The 24,694-nt window shown below is 41.3% G+C and overlaps 1 protein-coding gene across 3 annotated transcripts in view; it reads left to right on the top strand.

Moving 5' to 3' along the window:
• Window positions 1-24,694, top strand: part of LOC134351576 (coiled-coil domain-containing protein 91-like) — a 208,120-nt gene that overhangs the window by 84,197 nt on the left and 99,229 nt on the right. For all 3 annotated transcript variants that reach the window (XM_063057916.1, XM_063057915.1, XM_063057917.1), the window contains exon 7: window positions 21,265-21,342. In XM_063057916.1, coding sequence (XP_062913986.1) covers window positions 21,265-21,342 — 78 coding nt within the window. The remainder of the gene's footprint in view (window positions 1-21,264; window positions 21,343-24,694) is intronic.

Raw genomic sequence — 24,694 nt, 5'->3', positions numbered from 1 at the left:
GTTGCTTGATTTAACTTTATAAGAGGAGATAACATTCAAGTCCTGCCACAGCTGTTGAGCAGCCCTCCTTGATTCAAGTTTGGTTCGGAATTTCCACTTTGCCTGTGAGATGGCTTTCCGCAGATCATACCTACATCTCATGTAGCTTTCTTGGTCTCCAGACTTGAACGCCTCAGATCTGGCCTTCAGCAGATTCTGATCTCATGGTTCATCCAGGGCTTCTGAATGTGGAAGACTCTGAATGATCTGGAGGGGACACACTCGTCTATAGCTGTTTTTATTAAAGTCCGTTGCAACCATGGAGTATTCATTCAGATCTCCAGATGAGTGCTTGAACACGGCCCAGTCCACTGTCTTAAAGCTATCCCATAATCGCTCCTGTACCTCCTGCGACCACCTCTTTGTTGTCTAAATCTCTAGGAGTTTGCTTTTTAGCCTCTGCTTGTATGCAGGCAGGAGAAGGACAGCCATGTGATAGATTGGTAGATAGGTGCTTTATTGATCCCAAAGGAAATTACAGTGTCACAGTAGCATTACAAGTGCACAGATATAAATATTAGGAGAAAAGTAAGAAAGAATAAAATAGAAAGTTGCCTTAAAGATAAGATGTACAAGATTTACAAGTCAAAGATTACAAGATTTATAAGATTTCCAAGATCACACTGATAAGATTGTACTGGAAGATTTGCCATAATGTTATATAGTAATGGGTGCACATTCACACCGTCCAAATAAGAAGATAAGATAAGCACAGAATGTCTGCGATAACAAGGTGTGGTAAACAGAGTTTAAACAGAGCTATGGTAAACAGGGGTTAATATGTGTTCGTCCATCATCGACGTCGATGAGGACCTGGACACCATTTGATGGTGTCGAGACTAGCGCGTGATTTGGATTTAAGTGAGGGAGAGTTACACGGCATCAGCCTCACTCTCTCTTCCCAATTCCCATCTGGATTCAGTGGCAAGACAGAGTCAAGACGGCTGGAGATGAGACTAGGCGCAGTGGATGACCAGGATGTCTTCTGTGTCTTGTCCTCCTCTACATGTTCCACAATGCTTGCAGAGACTGCCTTCTTGACCGTTGGACCTTCCATTGGTCTCGTCCGCTCAATCCACCAGAATCTGTCTTCACATGCTGGGATAGACAACTCCCTATCTCACTGAGGGTTTGAGACCCGTCGGCTACCCTCACCTGGTTTAGCCGGCTTGTTGAAGCTGTTGCCCAGGGTGTGGCCGCTGTTGCATGCAAACAGCTACGGGGAGCCACAGGTGAGAGCTGACTGCCAGGTGGGGATCAAAGATGGACTAACCGCCTTGAAAAGGACACGACATGTTCCCCCACCAGAGGTACTGTCCCTCCCTGACACCCCATACACCCCAAACAGGGGTTAATAACAGTCTAATAGGAGGGGGGGGTCATTACTTCCCTGGCTATAGGTTGACTCATTATAGACCCAAATGGCCAAAGGTAAGAATGACATCATAGCGCTCTTTGGAGCAGTGCAGTTGTCTTAGTCTATTACTGAAAGTGCTCTGCTGTTCAGGCAAAGTGGCATGCAGAGGGTGAGAAATGTCCAGAATTGCCAGGATTTTCCAGAGGATCTTTTGTTCTACCACTGCCTCCATAGTCTGTGGTGGCCAGTGCTATCATGTTTGCTGTTGTGTGCTGGGGCAGCAGGCAGCAGGCTGAGGGTAGCAGACACCAACAGAATCAACAAACTCATTCGTAAGGCCAGTGATGTTGTGGGGATGGAACTAGACTCTCTCACGGTGGTGTCTGAAAAGAGGATGCTGTCTAAGTTGCATGCCATCTTGGTCAATGTCTCCCATCCACTACATAATGTACTGGGTGGGCACAGGAGTACATTCAGCCAGAGACTCATTCCACCGAGATGCAGCACTGAGTGTCATTGGAAGTCATTCCTGCCCGTGGCCATCAAACTTTACAACTCCTCCCTTGGAGGGTCAGACACCCTGAGCCAATAGGCTGGTCCTGGACTTATTTCATAATTTACTGGCATAATTTACATATTACTATTTAACTATTTATGGTTCTATTACTATTTATTATTTATGGAGCAGCTGTAACGAAAACCAGTTCCCCCCGGGATTAATAAAGTATGACTATGACTATGACTACTATGATAGTGTCCAGTTTGACGCCTATAGCAGAGCCAGACTTTCTAATCGGTTTATTGAGCCTGTTGGGATCACCTGTGGTGATACCATTGCAGGGGTGTGCTGGGACAAAAAAGATTTTACTGGCAACAACAGACTGGTAGAACATATGAAGGAGAGGCCTGCAAACTCCAAAGGATCTCAGTCTCCTCAGGAAGTAGAGGTGACTCTGGCCCTTCTTGTGTTGGTTCTTCAACCCACATCCTCATCCTCACCCTCACCCTCAGTGTGGTTCTCCATTCAAGTCTGTCATCCAGGTGCACCCCCAGGTACTTGTAGGTCCTCACCACATCCATGTCCTCACCATCAATAGTAGCAAGGGGCAGAAGGCTTGGTCTTCCTAAAGTCCATCACCATCTCCTTTGTCTTAGTGATGTTGAGTTGCAGACAATTCGGCTGGTACCATTTGACAAAGTCCTCCACCAGGGCCTTGTATTCATCCCCCCGTCCTCCCTTTATACACCCAACTTTTGCTGAGTCACAAGAGAATTTCTGCAAATGACATGACTCCATGTTGTATCTAAAGTCTGAGGTATACAGGGTAATCCGATTTACCAAAATATGGTCAAAATTAATATGGTGAGTCACTCACCAGCCTACTTCAACTAACCACATTAATATTAAAATCCAGCTTTGTGACATCCTCAAAATAAATTTGAAATGAGTTTAAAAACTGACAGATTTAGTCTCTCCTATAATAAAATTTAAACGTGTGAAATACTCATGATTAGAAGTTCAAACCACTGAACTTTCATGGATAATAGTAATAGTTGCAATTTTGCAACATCATATAAAGATGTCTCTTTAAAAAAAATCAAATGAAGTTCCTTTAAAAGCGCAAACATGAGGAAATCTGCAGATGCTGGAATTTCAAGCAACACACATAAAAATTGCTGGTGAACGCAGCAGGCCAGGTGGAACAAGTGCCCTTACACTTCCTCCCTCACCACCATTCAGGGCCCCAGACAGTCCTTCCAGGTGAGGCAACACTTCACCTGTGAGTCGGCTGGGGTGATATACTGCGTCCGGTGCTCCAGATGTGGCCTTCTATATATTGGCGAGACCCAACGCAGACTGGGAGATAGTTACGCTGAACACCTACGCTCTGTCCGCCAGAGAAAGCAGGATCTCCCAGTGGCCACACATTTTAATTCCACGTCCCATTCCCATTCTGATATGTCTATCCACGGCCTCCTCTACTGTAAAGATGAAGCCACACTCAGGTTGGAGGAACAACACCTTATATTCCGTCTGGGTAGTCTCCAACCTGATGGCATGAACATTGACTTCTCTAACTTCCGTTATTGCCCCACCTCCCCTTCGTACCCCATCCATTATTTATTTATTATTAATTTTTTCCCTCTCTCCTTTTTCTCCCTCTGTCCCTCTCACTATACTCCTTGCCCATCCTCTGGTTTCCCCCCTCCCCCTTTCTTTCTCCCTAGGCCTCCCATCCCATGATCCTCTCGTTTCCCTTCTGCCAATCAACTTTCCAGCTCTTAGCTCCATCCCTCCCCCTCCTGTCTTCTCCTATCATTTTGGATCTCCCCCTCCCCCTCCCACTTTCAAATCTCTTACTATCTCTTCTTTCAGTTAGTCCTGACGAAGGGTCTTGGCCCGAAACATCGACTGTACCCCTTCCTATAGATGCTGCCTGGCCTGCTGCATTCACCAGCAGTTTTTATGTGTGTTGCTTGAAATTCCAGCATCTGCAGATTTCCTCGTGTTGGCATCATTGTTTGGCAGCACTTATCTGTGTGAGCAATTATTTTCAAAAATGAAGCACACCAGGAACCATTTGAGAAGAAGATTGATGCCCATCTGGATAATATCTTGCTCTTGGCATCAACAAGTCTGACGCCCAATATTAAGAGGCTTTCAAGCAACAAATGGCATTAAGTTTCACATTGATTTATCGACTGCTTGCATTAAAATTTTCTTTTTTATTATACTTAATTTACCACCATTCAATGCATCATATTCATAGTTTTATGTTTAAAGATTTTTTGTGTCCTTTTAATAGATTCAAAAGATGTCTTGATTGAAATAAATTGCAACTAAACTGAGTTCTTTGATTACTAATTGGCATCCTTGGTTAAGCACAAATGATTTTCTAGTATGCGTTATTCATTAATTTGAGGCCAAACATAACTAGATGTATCTAAAAGGATAATTCCCATATTTCAAGTTTATTATGGCATTTATCTGGCTCACCGTCCGCTCATTAATACGCGATCCGGCTCACAGAGGCAAAAAGGTTGCCAACCCCTGATCTATGGCTTGCTGACAAAATAATTATCAATGCCAAACAATAAAATGCGAAGTGCTTCTTTGAATAACCTGTGGCACTTTTTTTTGATGAGTTTATTCCTTCAAGACTGAAGATACCTTTTAACTTATTTCATTAATTTCTTGAGCTGAATGACTGCCCAATAGATTACTTATTGTGTTTTCTGCAAGATTCTATTTAATATTGTATTGAAATCTTTGCTGTATATCAGTAGGTATGGGTGTATAGTTTGTAGCATGCCAATTTGTTTGTTAATCTATAGAAAGAAAGTAACCTCCTTCAGTCTCATTTTCTTATTTTTTATCATTTTGTTAATCCTTCACTTTGAGTAATGCGATGCATTGTGATTTTTTTCCCTCTCCAGTTTCTCTCCATAATCTGTGCTGTACCTGGCTGCTACCAATTTCCATTAGCGTTCTCTTTTTGTCTTTTGGAATTCTAAGCTGCTCTCTGGGGACCTGTGCACATTTTAGTTGCTTTCGCACTAAGCCTAGTTGCTTTCTAGCTCTAAGCTATTGAGCATATGTGTTTTCAAGGCTGGACCAATTTTTACTTTTAGTTACAAAAATACAGTACAATTTTATTAAAATCTGAAAACAATGATTATTATCTAGAGCTGAATTCAAATAGAACTGTAAAATGTTATTGTGATAGCTCTTAAAGAATAGAAGCACGTGTAGGTAATTTTGGATTTTAATTTCTTCTCTACTATTCAGAAAATCATTGCTGATCCTTAACTTTGGCAACACTTCCGTGCAACAATCTCATTTTTCTTGACCTCCTTCAATATCTAAAAACTTTATCTACATGATAATTTTAACCAAAAACATTAACCTGTTTATCTTTTATCAAAGGTTGAACAGTAAGGAACTAAAATGCTGAAATAGCTTGCTGATAAACAGCATTTGAGAATCTGAAAAGGCATTGACCTGTAACGTTAACCCTGTTTCAGTCTTCACAAACATTCCTGACCTGTGGAGTATTTCCAGCATTTTCTGTCTTTACATTCTTCACGAGTTTAACACATGAATTTCCAAAGCTATTGCTTTTTATTTCAATTAACATTTGCACTCCATGTTAAAACAAGGTACTGATAAAATTTACAAATACAATAAGATAAATCTGAAAATAATCAATACATTTTTAAGATGAATTCATGGGGGTACCGGTGACGTCATCGTTCATAATGGCAGCTTAAATCAACGGCTCTTCCGGAAAAACATATTTTGCCCCGTTAATCCATCAAATATAAGAGCTATTGAAAATATCTGAATTGATAAGGAGGGCAAGAATGGGGAGCACGGATGGAGATTTAAAAAAAGCACCACTGTGGAACCTATGGGAGAGAGAGGTACAGCACGTGGCTCTCCTACACGTGCGAGTGGTGGCAGGGCTGATGCTGGGCCTAGTGCAGGCGAAGCGGCAAGTATGGTAAGGATTTTGGAAGCGATAAGGGAAGTCCAAAAAGATATGAAGCAGCAACTCAATGATATAAAGTCAGAGCTCACCAACGTCAATCAGAAAATAGCGGTGGCAGAGACTTGAATTGAGAAGGTGGAAGATCGTGTGCAAAACGTGGAACAGATACTAGGTAAGACGATAAAAATATTAAATCAACAGGAAAGTAAAGTGCTTGACCAGGAGAGAAGATCGCGACAGAAAAATATCAGGATTTATAATGTTCCCGAAGGAGCGGAGGGATTGTCGATGATGGACTTTGTAGACAAGCTTCTGTGGGAAGCGCTAGAGATTCCTCAGACTACGGAGATTGAAATTGAAAGGGCACACTGTTTGCTTGTCCAGCAGTCTCCCGGAGAAGGAGAAGGCAAACGGCGCCCCATTGTACTTAGATTCCTTCGATTCAAGAGCAAGGCAGAGATTCTACGAAGGGCTTGGGTTAAGAAGAGAGTGTTTTGGAACGGGAAGTTAATGTACTTCGATCATGATTACCCCCCGGCGGTCCTACAGAAACGGAAGGAATATTCCGAAACAAAACGAATATTAAAGCAAGAAAAGATTAAATTCCAAAACCCGTACCCTGCTAAACTGAGGGTATTTTACCAAGAAGAGATACGACTGTACCAGACGGTGGAAGAGGTGACTACAGACATGAAGAACAGAGGACTGCCCATTAGCGTGGTCAAACCAAGGGAAACTCTGGCTGAGCAGTTATCCCGAACTGCTTGGGAAATAGAGAACCTAGAAAGCAAGGGATGGGAGCAGGATGAGAGAAGGATATTAGGAAGAGACTGTCAGTTCTCCGAGGGCAGCACTCACCTCCTCCAGAAGAGCCATAAGGTTTGGCTAACTTTAAAAGTGCTGATAAACGAAACGGAAGCAAAAATAGACGGTGAAATACCTATCTCGGGAAATACGTGTTATAATGTGGATTTTATATTACTTAATTTTTAAAAATTCATTTATTCATTCCTTTTTCCCCACCGAAATGAGAATATATACATGGGAGGAATACACAGGGAAATCATTTCTGTGTGGACATAGTTTTTTTTAAATTACTTTTATAGGTACTGCAGCAGGGGCCCTCAACCCACAGGTAAGAGGGGCTATCCCCCATGGCTAGACCTTTCTTCTAGCCCAACCCAAGGTCATCTGGAGACCCCAGCCTTGGAACCACACCTTTCTTACCCTTTTTTATTATTTGCGTTTCTTGGCTCTTATTTGTTCAGGGAGTAGATTGATTAAGTTATATTCTGCAAATTTCAATGATATACTAACAGATAAATACACTTAGAGAGTAATTGGGTATATACCTCAAGAATGGTTGAAAAGAGATAAATATAAATATTTAATTAATATACTGCTAGTGGCTGGTAAAAAGACCCTTACCAGTAAATGGTTATCTCAGGAGAGCCCAACTTTAAATGTATGAATGGAAATTACAATGGACATTTACAAAATGGAGAAGATAACAATATCTGTTAATCATAAGTTGGAATAATTTTATTCATACTGGAAAAAAATGGTTTAACTACATAACATCTTATAGGCCTGATTTTATTCTCACAATCAATGAATATGTTAAAAAAAACACTCCCAACTTTGTTCATGGTGAACTTCTTTCGATTGTTCTTTCCTCTTCTTTCTGTAAGAGTATACTTCAGGTACATATTATGTGGAGATTTGTGACAAATATGATTATATGATATATATGTACAGTATCTGAAATACATCCTATGGAAATGTTTGTTTGATGATGAACTTCAATAAAAAATAAATTACAAAAAAATGATGAATTCATGGATTGGCACAATGAAGTAAACAAATGAATGCAGTGGAGTACCTGTAACAAACCACTTTTACACTTGTCAATGACTTAAGGTGAAACTAGATTACTGTCCCGTGATAAATTTTCTATATATTGCACAATTATCTTGGCATCAATTTTTCAGCTGGCTGTTGCTACCAGATGACAATTCATTAACTGCATGATCTACTTAATCCTTTATTAACTCTGTGGATAACTCTGGGAAATTTAGTTCAACTTAGTATGTGTTTGTATTTCAAACCATAATTTTCTGATAGTTATCTTCCTAAACTTTGGAACCAATAGGTGGAACCTTGCCATGCTGATTGGTGAAATTGTTTGCGTGGAATGGAGTGTCTGCCAAGTGGAAGGCCTTCAAACATGTTATGTCAAGAGTTCAGGGCCTGCATGTTTCTGTTGAGGTGAAGGGCAATGATGGCGGGGGGTGGGGGAGGGCACTGGTTGATGAAACATACTGAGGCTCTGCTGAAGAGAAACAGTGAGTCATCTGTTGTACATAAGCAATTGGAAACTAACTAGTGAATCTCTTGATAACTACGAGAAACGGAAGGGTGCACTTGAGAGAAAAGTTAGGCGGACAGAAAGAGGATATGAGAAGAATCTAGCAGGTAAGGTGAAGCAAAATCCCAAGAGATTCTATATTAAGAGTAAATAGGTAGCTAGGAAGAGAATGGTCTCCTTCAAGATATGGCCATCTGTATGTAAAACCAAAAGAAATTAGTAAGATTTTTAATTAATATTTCTCTTCAGCTTTTACTGAGGAGAAAACTATGGAAGTTTAAGAAATGGAGGAAATGAGTGGTGTTGTCTTGGATCACATACAATTTAACAGGGAGGAGGTATTGATGGCTTTAAAGTGCATTAATGTAGGTGAATCTTCAGGGCTTCATCGAGTGTGTCCTTGGACCTTGTAGGAAACTAGAGAAGAAATTATGGAGACACTTGCAGAGATTTTTACTTCATCTCTGACCACAGGTGAGGTTCAGAAAGACTGGAGAGTGGCTAATGTGGTACTGTTATTTAAAAGGGTAGCAAGAACAAGCCAGGAAACTACAGACTGGTGAATCTGACATCATTAGTGGGTAAATTGCTGGAGGGGATTTTGAGGGACAGGATCTACCAATGTTTGGAGAAACAGGGTCCAGTTTGAGACATTCAGCATGGCTTTTTACAGGGGAAGTTGTGTCTGATAAATCTGTTAGTTCTTTGAGGAGGTAATGAAGAGGATAGATAAGGGTAGGACAATAAATGTTGTCTGTATGGACTTCAGCGAGACCTTTGACAAGGGTCTTCATGGCAGGCTAGTTTAAAAGGTTAGATCACATGGAATCCAAGGGGAGATAGGAGATTAGATTCAAAATTGGCTCAGTGGTAGGAAGCAGAGGGTGATGGTTGGGGGTTGTTCCTTGGACCGTGAGCGTGTTTAGTGGTGTGCTACAAGGGTCAAGTCTATTCTCATGTTGTTTCAAAAATACCAGCACATCCTCTTTCTTAAGATTGACATGTTCCAGCATATTGGCCTGTTCTACACTGTCTTCACATGTATCCACACCCCCTCAACTAGTAAATACTGAAGCAAAGGACCTCCCCCACCTACCCCAACTCCAGGCACATGTTTACTCTTTTATCCCTGATTGGTCCTACCCTGCTTCTGCACTATGTGGAGAATGCCTTGGGGTTTTCCTTAATCTTACTCACCAAGGCCTTCTCATGTGCTTCTAGCTCTCCTAAATCTCTTAAGCTCCTTCCTGGCTACCTTTTAACTCTCAAGAGCCTGGTCTGGTACTTGCTTCCTAAACCTTAAGTATGCTTCCTTCTCCCTCTTGGTTAGATATTCCACATCTCTTGTCAACGATGGTTCCTTCATCCTACCATCCTTTCCCTGCCTCAATGGACAGACTTATCCAGAAACCCATGCAAGTGCTCCCTAAATAACATCCACATTTCTGTTGTACAACTGTTCCCAATTTATGCCTCCAAGTTCCTGTCTAATAGTATCATGATTCACCTTTCCATAATTAAATACTTTTCATACCGTCTGCTCCTAACCCTGTCCAAGGCTGTGGTGGAGGTTGGAGAGTTGTAGTGGCTGTCTCCATAATGCTTACACTCTGAGAAATCTGTCACCTGACTCGATTCATTGCCCGGTACTAGATCCAGTATCGCCTCTTCTCTAGTTTGCTGGTCCACATACTGTGTTAGGTATCCTTTCTGGACACACCTAACACATTCTACCCCATGTAAACCCTTTGCACTAAAGAGGTGGCAATCAATATTAGGGAAGTTGAAATCACCTATGACAATAACCCTGTTGTTTTGCATCTTTCCAAAATCTGCCTCCTGATCCTATCTCTGTTGCATGGAGGGTGGGGTGTATATAGAAGGTGCTTGCTCCTCTCCTTTTTCTGATTTTCACCCCCACTGATCCTTCCACAACGTCCTCCTTTTCTGCAGCTATCCTTGGTTAGCGATGTCACTTCCCTCCCTGTCCCTTTTGAAACATCTAAATCCTGGATCATCCAGCAGCCATTCCTGCCCTTGTGACAGCATTCTTTAATTAAGGTGAAAGTTTTAAAGCAATTTACTGTAAGCTTCCGGCTGTATATAATATTTGTTGGAGAAACTTACACTTAATTATATGGGCTTATGAACAGCCCCAAAGGATTTTTCTGAAGTAACATGCATCATACGTACCTTCGCCTTCATATTAAGCGATTATAGAGAATGGTGTCTGTGTATTTGTGCTTGCAAACCTCATAGTGTTAAATAATGCTTGAAAAAAATTCACACCAACCACAAATAATAAATGAGTACTGTTTTTGCAGATGTACATGAATCGATTTTTCCTTTTGTAAGAAAATCAATAAAAGTCATTCAATATGATCAACATACCTTCACAGTATTGTAATGAATGGCGTCAAAAGTGATAAGAACAGTTACAAAAAGTGGAGAGGGAGAGTGAGGAAACTAATTCTGCTCTTTGTATGTACACTTGTACGGCTTTAGAATTTAATAATTAGGAACTCATTTACATGTAGGTGTGTTCATAAGTCAGGGCATTCGTAACAAGGGGATGGTTTATATTGGGAACCCCAATAGAAGTTAGGTTAGGAGCTCATATACAAGGCACATAGAAGCTCATTTTTGGCAGTCTAAAGCATTCCTCAAAAATGTTTTCTTTTACTGTGTTTTAGGAATGTCTACTTTTTCATTGTTCATTGAAATTGTGTGTTGAAATGGAGAATTGCCTATAGGAATTTTTTTTCATTTCCTGTTTAAACAATGACATTCTTCAGTTGCATATGTATATTTACAAGTCATTAATGGAATTGTAATAAACTAATGTATCTACGTATTTCTACTAGCAATGAGTTGCAACATTCATAAAAAAGGTTAAATAAAAGGTATATGGCATTTAATAAGAATAAAGTAATTCTAGTGCTGTTACTTTTTACTTTATTTTACTTTATTGTCGCCAAACAATTGATACTAGAGCATACAATCATCACAGCGATATTTGATTCTGCGCTTCAAATTATAAATCATAAATAGAAAATAGAAAAAGGAAAGTAAGGTAGTGCAAAAAAAACTGAGAGGCAGGTCCGGATATTTGGAGGATATGGCCCAGATCCGGGTCAGGATCTGTTCAGCAGTCTTATCACAGTTGGAAAGAAGCTGTTCCCAAATCTGGCCGTACGAGTCTTCAAGCTCCTGAGCCTTCTCCCGGAGGGAAGGGGGATGAAAAGTGTGTTGGCTGGGTGGGTCGTGTCCTTGATTATCCTGGTAGCACTGCTGCAACAGCATGCGGTGTAAAGTGAGTCCACGGACAGAAGATTGGTTTGTGTGATACGCTGGGCTGTGTTCACGATCTTCTGCAGCTTCTTCCGGTCTTGGACAGGACAACTTCCATACCAGGTTGTGATGTACCCTAGAAGAATGCTTTCTACGGTGCACCTATAAAAATTAGTGACGGTTTTAGGGCAGCGGTCCCCTACCACCGGGCTGCGGACTGGTATCGGGCCGCAGAGCATGTGCTACCGGGCCGTGAGGAAATGATATGAGTCAGCTGCACCTTTCTTCATTCCCTGTCACGCACTGTTGAACTTGAACATAGAGTTTCCAACTGTCCCATATTAGCTGGGACATCCGGTATATTGGGCTAAATTGGTTTGTCCCATACGGGACTGCCCTTGTCCCATATTTCCCCTGCTAAGGTAGAGCGTTCCTATGAAACCTTTCGTGCCGAAATGGCGTAAAGCGAAGAAGCAATTACCATTAATTTATATGGGAAAGATTTTTGAGTGTTTCCAGACCCAAAAGATAACCTAGCAAATAACACATAAAACCGAAAATAACACTAACATATGGTAAAAGCAGGAATGATAGGATAAATACACAGCCTATAGAAAATAGAAATAATGTATGTACAGTATAGTTGGGAAGACGAAGCCAAAACCGATTTGTGGGGAAAAAGATCGGCACGTACGTCATATGCGCACATCACGCATGCGCACACAGGTGCCCGCGCAAGGCTTCATGGTCATGGTAGTCTTTCCTGGGGTAAATGCAAGTGTCCCAGGATTTGACTGCTAATTTTGTCCCTTATTTGGGAGTGAGAAAGTTGGCAACCCTAACTGTAAAAGACATGTTGAGGTGAGTTTAACCCTATTTGAACACCCCACCCCACTGGTCAGCCAGTCGGCAGAATATTGTCAATATTAAACCGGTCCGCGGTGCAAAAAAGATTGGGGACCCCTGTTTTAGGGAACAGGCCAAATTTCTTTAGCTTTCTCAGGAAGTAAAGGTGCTGGTGGGCCTTCTTGGCAGTGGACTCTGCTTGGTTGGACCAAGTCAGGTCATTTGTGATATTGACCCCGAGGAACTTAAAGCTTTTGACCTGTTCCACTTGCACACCACCGATGTAAGTGGAGTTGTGTGGTCCGTTACTCCTTCTGAAGTCAATAACCAATTCCTTCGTTTTGCTGACGTTGAGGGATAAGTTATTGTCTTCGCACCATGCCACCAGGTTCTTAATTTCCTCTCTGTACTCAAACTGATCATTACCCGAGATACAGCCTACAATTGTGGTGTCATCATCAAACTTATATATTGACTTCGATGGAACTTGGCTAGGTGTACAGTGAGTACAGCAGGGGGCTCAGTACACAGCCTTGTGGGGCACCGGTGCTCAGAGTGATTGTAGAGGAGAGCTTGTCCCCTATTTTTACAGCCTGGGTCCTGTCTGTGAGGAAGCTGAAGATCCAGCTGCAGATCTGAGTGCTAAGGCCCAGGTTCCGGAGCTTCGGAATCAGTTTATTTGGAATGATGGTATTGAAGTCAATGAAAAGGAGCCTTACATATGTGTCTTTATTCTCCAGGTGTTGTAAGGAGGAATGTAGGGCCAGAGAGATGGCATTCTCCGGTTGACCTGTTGCTCCAGTAGGCGAACTGCAAAGCATCGAGGTTGACTGGTAGGCTGTGGTTGATGTGTGCCATCACCAATCGCTCGAAGCCCTTCATAGGAATTGATGTCAGAGCCACAGGTCGATAGTCATTCAGGCACGCCACCTTGCTCTTCTTCGGCACTGGGATTATCGTTGCCTTCTTAAAACACGAGGGGATCTTAGACTGAAGCAAGGAGCAGTTGAAGATGTCAGCAAACACTCCAGCTAGCTCGCTTGCACCAGCCTGGAGAACCCGTCCTGGGACGCCATCTGGGCCCGTCGCCTTCCTTGGATTTATCTTCAGGAAGGCCCTTCTAACATCCTCCTCGGTGACCATGAATCTCGATTCCACCAGGTCTTGTTCATCCGGAGGGAGTGGGACGTTCCTCTTCTGTTCGAATCTTGCGTAGAATACATTAAGTTCGTCAGGAAGAGAAGCGCCACACTTATTGATATTCCCAGCCTTTTCTTCGCGCCCAGTGATCTCATTTAGACCCTGCCATAGTGTACCAGCATCCCTCTGGTTAGCCTAGGATTCCAACTTGGCTCGATATTGCCTCTTGGCGCCTTAATGGCTTTCCGGAGTTCACGCTTGGATTCCGTGTAGTGACTGGTATCCCTGGACCCATAAGCCGCATCTCTAGCCTGAAATGTTGACTGTTGACTTATTTCCATAGATGTTGCTTGACCTGCTGAGTTCCTCCAGCATTTTGTGTGTGCGTTGCTTTGCAAATTATAACATTAGTTGATTTTAACTATTGCATTGAAAACAAATCACACTTTAAAAAAAAACCTTTCTCTTTGCCATTATTTCAAAGTCCTTTTTTAAAATAGGGATTAGGTTACCAGGCAAAAGTGTTTAGTTACAAAAGGTCTCAAGAAGAACCTATTTCTAATTTTCCAATAAAAGTGGACACTGCACTTTATGCGTGGATTAAATTGAAATTCTCACCCTCAGTTTTATATTTAGTATGTTCACTTTGTCATACAGATCAGCTAGGCATGCCACATCTCCATTAAGGCGTTCAATCTTGTTTCCCAAGCTCTTGTTGACTTTGAGCAAAAATTCAACTACAATGTCAAAAAGATTAAAGAAATGTTTCAAGCAGCATTCTTTTGACAGCCAATGCACTTCAGTGTGAAGGAGCAAGCATTCAAACTCTTCATCATTATCTTGCCGTAACTGGCAAAATATTCTGCTATTTAATGAATGAGCCTTAATTTTGTTGGTAGCAGATATAACAAGAGGCATGCTTAAAAAAGTTGCTGACTGAGGTTTTTGGCTGTGAGGTGTTGACAATGAATTACACAATGGATTGCAAACAGATATGGAATGTCTTTTTTTCATAAATGCCACTGAACCAGCATGGCAACTTGTCATATATGGTGCTCCATCTGTTGCACAAACAATCATCTTCCTAATCAGAATGCTTTTATCCTCAATATACATTTTGAGCTTGTTATAGATTGATTCTCTATTAATATTTGTTTTTAACTTTTTACAAAAGAGAATCCTTCATAAACTTTTCCATTTTTGATAAACCATACATTTGTCATTAGCAGTGCCTCATTGTCTCACACAGTTGACTCGTACAGTTTTTTGTAACTCTGTGCATAGTTGATACTCAATGTCTTCACTCATTTCGTCAATATGACGAGCTACAGAGTTACAGTGCCTATAAAAAAAATTCACCCCCTCCCCTTGGAAGTTTTCATGTTTTGTTGTTTTACAACCTTGAATCACTGTGGAAATATTTTGACTTTTTTTGGACACTGACCGACAGAAAAAGACTCTTTCGTATCAAAGTGGAAACAGTGGCAGTACAGGATACACTTTTTCCAGATCACTGTTCCTTCTACACCCTATCCTCGTTATATGTGTCTTCAGACAATGTGGATTCACAGTTATGCGAGGAACCGATTTCTACCAACGTCTCGTTATATGCGTCCAAAGCACACAGTTATGTGAGGAGCACCTGTTTCCCGCCAATACAGGTCACGAGCGCACACCTCACAGGGACGAGAAGCACCGCTTTCCCGCCAATACAAGTCAGTTGCGTGCGCCTCACAGTCTCTCTCCCGCCAGTCTCACATTGGTTTTGGCAAGGTGTGGATGTGCGAGCTTAAACTTCTGTTGGTGTTACCTACGGTGCAGTGATTTTGCGCTTGAAATATTTAACTAAGCGTCCAATGTCATGTCCTGGGGCTGTCAGCTGAGCGGCAGAGAACCGCTTTAACACTTGGAAAAAAAAGTTGGAAATTATAAACAGCGCGGTATCAGCTGAAGGTAACACAGCTCTGGGATGCTACTGCTGGGAACAGAATCTTGCCTTTAAAGTTCTTTTGTTGCTTGACAATGCGCCAGCCCATCCTAAACATTTGGACAGCGGTCATCCTAACATAACAGTGCATTTCCTGCCATTTAATACAACATCGCTGATTCAACCACTCGACCAAGGTGTAATCCACATTCAAGGCATGGGTATTTTTTTTACCGCAAACTGTCTCTCAGATGCTGCAAGCAACAGACGATTCTGAAAATCCCGGGAGTTTACCAATGGTGAGGGAATGGTGGAAGTTGGAACACTTGGCACAAACGGCAATGGACATGGAGCCACGTTTAGAACGGAATCAGCATTTCACTCGTTCCCTGCCGTCAACCCTTCTTCCCTACAAGCAAATTTAAAACAAAATGCTTCCAAACAAACAACCCTCAGCACTTTATTCAAATCGGTAACACCTTCTGCTGCCAGCAGTTCTAAGAGTTCTGTGAGTCTTCCTTCACCCCTTGCTGTGCTTGATATGATCCTGACGACCACAACCATCAACCTTATAGTCATAGTCATACTTTATTGATCCCGAGGGAAATTGGTTTTCGTTACAGTTGCACCATAAATAATTAAATAGTAATAAAACCATAAATAGTTTATCTATCAACACACATCAAAGTTGCTGGTGAACGCAGCAGGCCAGGCAGCATCTATAGGAAGAGGCGCAGTCGACGTTTCAGGCCGAGACCCTTCGCCAGTCCTGACGAAGGGTCTCGGCCTGAAACGTCGACTGCGCCTCTTCCTATAGATGCTGCCTGGCCTGCTGCGTTCACCAGCAACTTTGATGTGTGTTGCTTGAATTTCCAGCATCTGCAGAATTCCTGTTGTTAATAGTTTATCTATGTAAAGCTGCCTGACACCACAACAACCACTTATCCGCCAGAGTGAACACACCTGCCACTGTTGGTGAGTACTGCACACCCTTGGATGTTAACTTTCTATGATTTATTACATTGAATATTACCTTAAATTGATGAAATATAATACAAATGTTGTCTTGTAGTACTGCTTTTGTGTCGTATTGGTATGAAAGTGTGAATAAATTACAGATAAAACATATTTAGGAAGCCCTCTGGAACGCATCCTTATTTTCTCCATTTAAATAATTATTCACATTACAGGTTTCCCCCGCCATCCGAAAGTAGAGCGTTCCTATGAAACGGTTCGTAAGCCGGAAGGTCGTAGAGCGAAGAAGCAATTACCATTTATTTATATGGGAAAAATTTGTGAGCGTTCACAGACCCAAAAAATAACCCACCAAATCATGCCAAATAACACATAAAACCTAAAATAACCGTAACATATAGTAAAAGCAGGAATGATATGATAAATACACAACCTATATAAAGTAGAAATACTTATCTTCAATCATTGCCTGCACTGTTCTCCGTAGCGAAAATCTCATGCAAGCGCTGTTGGCAAAAACACGGCGCAAGCGCTCTCCAGTAACCTTTAAGCTATGAAGCTGCCAAATCATACCAAATAACACCTAAAAATACACAGCGAATATAAAGTAGAAATAATGTATGTACAGTGTAGTATCAGTTATGGAAATCAGAAAGACATTGAGCACACTGATGATGGTGTGTTATGCTGAGTTGTCGGAGGTTGGAGTGGTGCAGTGGCCCGCACCCTCCAGGCCACCGACCAATACCGATCCGCAAAGAATGTAGCGGTAGCCGGGACGCACCCAGCACATCTTTGATAAAAAAGCCGAAATAAACAGGCTAATTAATTAGGTGCCGCCCGGCACATAAATGTCGGCCCAGATCAGAGGTGACGCAATCGACAATCACCTTTGATCTGGGCCGACATTTACATGCCAGGGGGCACCTAATTCATTAGCTTGTTTATTTTGGCTTTTTTCTCAAAGATGTGCTGGGTGTGTCCCAGCTACCGCCACATTCTCTGCGAATCGGTATCTGTCTGTGGCCCGGGAGTTGGGGTGGTGGACACTGGGGTGTCATATCACCGTCGATCGGGGCAGGCAGGTCATCTTCTTCTATGTCTGCCTGCCTCGATGTCGAAGGTCGAGGTTCATCGTCTGCTGAAGGCTTGCTTGACTGCTAGCCTCGCGCATTTTTCTATCATACAGTTCTTTGTAAGCACTCAAACCATCTTGCATATATACCCTAAACCGATGTACTCTTTCAAAATTAAAGTTGTATTTTATCATTGCAGCGAAAATCTCACGCAGTTGCATCACGTTCAGTTCCTGGATGACTTCACTTTCGGTCAGTTCGCTACTGCATTCGGTTTCGATTGTTATCCTTTCCTCTTCCAATTGCATCAGCTCTTCATCTATCAGTTCTTGGTCATGGGATGTCAAAACCTCTTCAACATCACCTTTGTCAACTTCCACAAGCCAAACTCACGTTGTCTTTACTTCGTTTACCATGATCGAAACACTTAATTATGTCTAGTTTTACGCTAAGTGTGACACCCTTATGAGCTCTTTTAGGCTTTTCCGATACCTTAGAACTCATCTTGCAATCGGCTGCTCACAGGCACGTGTTTAAGCAATGCTGGCTAGAATGCAGTTCCGAATCCGGGGGAGAGCAGCTGCTCGGGGCGCGCGCTGCCTTTTATCGCGTGCTGCTTTTTTCACGCGCTGCCTTTTTTCGTAACAGTGAAAGCACCTTCTGTTAGCAAAAACAGGTAACTAATGTAGGTCTTTCGTAACAGTGAGGTTTCATAAAGCAAACGTTCGAAAAGCGGGGGACACCTGTATGTGATTTCACATTATGCATCAACTTCGAGGAACGTATCCCCCGCATATAACGAGGATAGGGTGTACATATATACAGTGTATGCAATGCTGTTCCAGTCTTGAACATTGTATTTTATTGTTTTGAGCAAACGAAAAGGAAAGAACACTTGAGCAATTATCTTTTAAACCTCCCAGAATTTCAAAACTTCACTACTTGGTAGGCGACTGCTCTCAAGTACTGTTGTGAAAAATGCAAGCAAAGCATATCATTTTCATTCCTTGTTTCCTAGGTATTTCAGTTTATGAACTATATGTTTATTTTTTCCCAATTTATCAAGTGAACTTAAATCTTCATATCTGAATTGTCTTGCTGAAGTTAAATTCTTGTCTCAAATAAAGCAGATTTCACATTCCACGCATCTGGTTTCAACTTGGCAAATGTTGTTTCTGTTCTGGATATTATTAGATTGTGCCTCCAAGCTAACAATTAAGTCATGAAAACTAAAGGGACAGTTATAGTAACTTTGGATTACTCCAGTCATTGTTACAGGTAGTTAATTAGGGCATATCAGCTTAACTAAGTCATGAAGATCCAAGAATTGTTCCCTTCCATTTAAATGTGTATTGGAGTCCAATAGTTAAGCCAATTAAGTTGCATAGTGACATATTAATGTTAAAATGAATGTTCTCTGTATATGATTCCATTTCCCATCTGCATAGATTGAAAATAATTTCATTGTTAGCCTTCATGCAGTTTATAAGCCAGAGAAAAGGTATTGTATTGAGAACCTTTCATTTGAATCTTTTTGCTGGTGAGTTAAATCTTTCAATTTCTCACGACCTGTTTTGCTTTTTTTTCTCATAATTTATTACATTTACAGCCAGCCATTCATTTTAATTCTTATTTTCCTAAATTAAGGGGAAGAAAGGTGCTTATCTGCAGCTTCTGTTCATTATTGTTTAGGGGGAAATTTGTAGATTTTTCTCCTTCCCTCTACCACTTTCCTCATCTGTAATTTCTTTATAGGGCCTTGTGATGAAAGTAATGTGTAATTGCAATTTGTTCTTTATCTGTTCCTTTGTAGAAGTGTTTCCTTGATGCTTTCCAGGGGTGTATGTTTGAATTGAAAAAGATCATAATACAGTTGATGATTTGAGAAATATTTGCTTCCCACCACCGCCACACCAAGTGGCTCTGTTCTTTTCTTTTATAGGAGCGAGCAATTGCTGCCTATATTCCTCACCTATAACACATAGCTGTTGTCTTGAACCACTGCGGCTTTTCTGGTGAAGGTGCTCACAACATGTTAGTAGGGCAAAAGTTCCAACATTTGGATAAGGAAGCAGGTTATTTCCAAGTCAGGGGAGGGTGTGACCTTCATGTGATGGTGCTCCCATGCATTTGCTGCACATGATCTTGAGGTAGGTATTTGCTGCCATGGTTACTCAGGAGAGTAACCACATTTTCAAGATTTGAAATGAATCAGTCCGCATTAAACATAAAAGTAATTTTATTATTAAAGCACATATATGTTACCATATCGACCTTGATTCATTTTCTTGCAGACAATTACAGGAAGAAAAAAGAAATACAAAAGAAATTCACAAAAAAACATAAATACCGACAAAGAATGTGCGAAAAAAGACAAACTGTGCAAATATAAAAAATACTGAGAAGCAGAGTTGTAAAGAATCCTTGACAGTGAGCCTGTGGGTCATTGAATCAGCCCAGAGTAGTGGTGATTGAAGGTATCCTTGCTGGTTCAGGAGCCTGATGGTTTTAGGGTAACTGTTCCTGAACCTGATGGCGTGGGATCTGGGGCTCTTGTATGTCCTGCCTGATGGTAGGAGCAAGAAGAGGGCATGGTCTGCATATTGGGAGTCTTTGATGGTTGATGCTTTCGTGTGGTAGTACTCCATGTAAATGTACTCATTGATGAGGTGGGGGGGTAGCATTTTGCCTGTGATGGACTGGGTTATATCCACCACTTTCTGTAGTCTTTTTCATTCCAGGACATTGGTGTTTCTATACCGGTTGATGATGCAACAAGTTAGGGTACTCACCACTAAGCATCGATAGAAGTTTGTCAAAGTTTTTGGTGACATGCAGAATCTATGCAAACTTTGAAGAAAGTAGAGGTGCTGTCGTGACTTCTTTGTGTTGACACTTAGTGCTTGTCCCAGGGCAGATCCTCAGATATGTTCATGCCAAGGAATTTAAAGCTGCTTTAAGATACATTAATTCAAACTTACTTGACGTTGATTCAGATTTGTATGTTTTTGCTTTGGTGAAAACTGCACATTATATGAAAAAATGATTGTAAGCTACCTTTAAATTAAAAACATTTCTGTTCAGTGGGTAGTTCTGTTGGCAAATAGTACTGAATTTGCTATAGCTGTTAGTAGCAATGGCATATCTACAGTACCTTGATTCGTAAATGTTTCACGATTCATTACTGTTGTTTCAGAGTACATTGTAAACAATTCTTATCACTGCAATGCTTAACTTGTTCTCCATTTTCCAAAGGTGTTAATTTTTTATTCATTCTCAATGCCCTAATTATTAAAACAGCAACACCTTTGTCTCAATAATGAGTTCAACTAATCTGTGAATCCATTTTTGATGACAATAGTACTATTAACTTCTGTAGCCTTGATCATGTAATCATCCAAATATTTAATGCACTCATACTAAAGCTTCCTCATCAAAGTAGAGTAAAATTGCATTAGAGTGAAGCCACATGTGGATATGAAAAGTTATATGCTATGTTTACGTACTATGAAATTCAGTAACGGCCCAAACATAACACACAATCGAATTTTTGTAATAGAGTAAGCTAGGTTGTCTTGGTATGTACTAGCATGTAAATAGCTAGGAATTTTGTGCTGCTTTCAATTACCATTATTTAAAAAATTGCAATATTTCTACACAGCATTAAAATGTTATCACTATGGTATTGATAATGGCTGTAATAACATTTGTTCATAATTCACACATTAACAGATTGTAATATTATTTTCCAGGAAAAACATAAACAGCAGTTAGAAGACCTTCGAAAAGCTGGCAACGATGCTCTTAGCATTATCATTGAAGAATTTAAGGTTGGTATTCTTCAGGCAGAGTTGAAATAAATTGAAACACAAGAAAGGCTGCAGGTGCTGGAATGGAGTAACATACAGAAAATGCTGGAGTAACTCTAGTCAGGCAGCAGATGTGGAGGGAAACGAAATTATTGATTGTTGTGGGGTGGATGAAATCACCGGAGAGAGAGTCACTGGTAGGTACAAAGCAGCTTCTTTATTCAACACAACAAGGTACAGCAGACATCATACGGACGGAGACACTTTCGGTGGAAAGGTCTGCTAGCCCAATGTGGGCTCGCTATTTATATGCTAAACCCAAAGGGCAATCGCTATTTACAAAGTTATAGACAATGCTTCCTTTTGAAGCTACATACAAAACATCACACCTTCTGACTTCATCCTTTCCTCCTGATGCCAACATGTCTGGGTTGGTACAGCCTTTAGGAGTGCAAGTCAAATCCACAATACATTTATTTGGTATTTTACGTGCTAACATAGAGGGCAATTAATATTTATAAAGTATAGATAAGGCTGTCTTCGAAACTACCTGTGAACTTCACACTTCCACCCGCAGCATCTGGCTAGTATTCCAATATTCACAGCATTTAGGAAATGCATTGTTGTGAACTCAATCCATAGTACCTTGTCAAACAGAAGACTGGTAGCCAAAGCCATTTGAGTGTAAATGAATCATCTACCTAAAAACTCACTCTAACATTGATAACAACATCTTTTACAAACCTACTGATTCCAACACCTTGATTACACCTCTTGCCACCCTCTCATTTGCAAGGATGCTATTCCTATCTCTCAGCTCCCCTGTTGTCCCTGCATTTGTTTTCATGATGAGTCTTTCCTATCCAGGACGTCTCAGATGTCCTTTTCAGAAAATGGGTTTTCCCTTTCACTGCTATGAATGTAGCTCTTACCCACATCTCTTCCATTTCCTGGACAACTAGCCTCACTGCATCCTCCACTGGCATAATAAGGACAGGATTCCCCTTGTCCTCATCTACCACTCTGCAAGCCTCTGAATCCAAAATAGCATTCTCCACAACTTCCACAATTTCCAGTGGGATCCCACCACCAGGCACATCTTTTCTTTCTCTCCCTTCTCCGCAACTCCTTTAGCTTGTTTTGCTCCCACCTCCATGATCTCCCTCCTGGTACTTAACCCTGCAACCTTCCTAAATGTTACACTTTGCTTTACACCACCATCATTTGGAGCCCGAACCAGTCCTTCCAGGTGAGGCAGCACTTCATGTGCAAATCCATCAGTGTAATGTTTTTAGTAGGCTCCTAGAGGGGCCTCCTCTACATTGGTGAGACCTGACACAGATTCAGGAATCGCTTCATTGAGCACCACTAGTCTGGCTACTGTAACAGCCAGGATCTCCAGGTAGTTAGCCATTTTAATTCTGCTTCCCATTCCCACACTGACAGGTCTGTGCACAGTTTCCTCTCCTGACTAGTTGAGGCTGAATACAGATTAGAGGAACAACACCTCATATTCTAGTTTGGTAGTCTCTAATGACATAATCTCAAACTTTCGGTAACCAGTCCACTCTGTTCACCCTCACCCCACCCCTTTGTTTTCCCTTATCCCTCAGGTCCCTTTATTCCTTCTGTTTCTCCTTCCCTGCCGGTATGATCTGACCATTACCCATACCTCCTTTGCTCTGGTTCCCCACCTTTAATTCCATGGTCCACTGTCATTTCCTATCAGGTTCCATCTTTTTCAGCCTCTTCCATCTATCACCTCCCAGCTTCTCACATCTTCCCTACTTGTGCCCTCACCACCCAGCTCCCCCCTCACTTGGATTTACTTACCACCCACCACCTTGATCTCTGCAATCTCCCTCACCAAAAAGAAAAGAAAATTAAATTTTCTTTTTTGCAAACTGAAACTTAGAGGAAATATAGGTTTTTAAGTTTGTTGAAAGGAAGGACAAAGTGTGTCTAAATATTAAAAGGGCAATTTATTGTTAAGTGTTATAAAAAGGACTAACACATCCTTTTGTCTTAAAAGCTGCAATTTTCCAAAATTGAAACCTATGGAGGAGAACCTATTACAACTTTGTGCTCCATCTCTGATAAAAATGGAGTGGAGTCAGAAAATTACCTTTGAATAGCTCCTGGCCTTTCTTTGCAAAATCAAGTCCATTATGCAATTATATTAAACAGAATTCACAGTGTATGCATCAATAAACTTACCATTTTAAGTTGTAATCAAAATTAATTTAGATCTTAAGACATAGGTGCAGAAGTAGGCCCATTAAGTCTGCTCTGTCATTCCATCAAGGCTGATTTATTATCCCTTTCAATCCCATTCTCCTGCCTTCACCCTGTAACCTTTGAAACCCTTCCTAATCAAGAAGCTATCAGCCTCTGTTTTAAATGTACTCAATGTTCCTAATGACTTGGCCTCAACAGCTGTCCGTGGCAATAAATTGCACAGATTCACCAGCCTCTGTTCTAAAGGGATGTTTTTCTATTTTGAGGCTGTGGTCCTAGACTGTAGGAAACATCCTCTGTACATCTACTCTTTCAATATTCAGTAGGTTTCAGTGAGATCCCCGACCCCCATTCTTCTAAACTCCAGTGAGTACAGGCCTGGAGCCAGCAAACATTCTTCATAGGTTAACTCTTTTATTCTTGGGATCATTCTCATGAACCTCCTCTGGAGGTTTTTCACATAAGGGGCTCAAAACTACTCTCAATACTCCCAAATATGGTCTGACTAATGCCATATAAAGGTTAGCATTACACCCTTGTTTTTATATTCTAATCCTCTCAAAATGAATGCTAACATTGCATTTGTCTTCCTTACTGCTGACTCAACCTGCAAGTTAAGCTTTAGGGAATCCTGCACGGGGATTCCCAAGTTCCTTTGCACCTCTGATTTCTGAATTTGCTCCTGTTTGGAAAATAGTTTACGCCTTTATTCCTTTTATCAAATTGCATGACCATATGCTTCCCTACACTATATTCTATCTGCCGGTTCTTTGCCCATTCTTCCGATCTGTCTTAGTCCTTCTGCAGACTCCCTGCTTCCTAAACACTACCTGCCTCTCCACCTATCTTTCTATTTTCCAGAAATTTGGCCTCCCTTCCTCCTTAAAGAGTGAAGTGCCTTTTTGCAATTTTACAGTCCCACAGAACCATTCCAGAACTCATGATTCCTGAAAGATCACTACCAATGCCTCCACAATCTCTTCAGCTACCTCTTTCAGAACGCTGGGTGTATTTTATCTGGCCCAGGTGACTTGCCTACCTTCAGACTTTTCAGCTTCCCAAGTACCTTCTCCTTCATGGTAGCAACTATAGTTACTTCAGCCCCCTGACACCCTTGAATTTCTGACACACCAGT

This window comes from Mobula hypostoma, chromosome 9, assembly GCF_963921235.1.
Source record: "Mobula hypostoma chromosome 9, sMobHyp1.1, whole genome shotgun sequence".
In the NCBI taxonomy this organism is placed as follows: Eukaryota; Metazoa; Chordata; class Chondrichthyes; order Myliobatiformes; family Myliobatidae; genus Mobula; species Mobula hypostoma.
The sequence above is the reverse complement of the archived record's forward strand: the minus strand, read 5'-3'. Positions and strand labels throughout refer to the sequence as shown.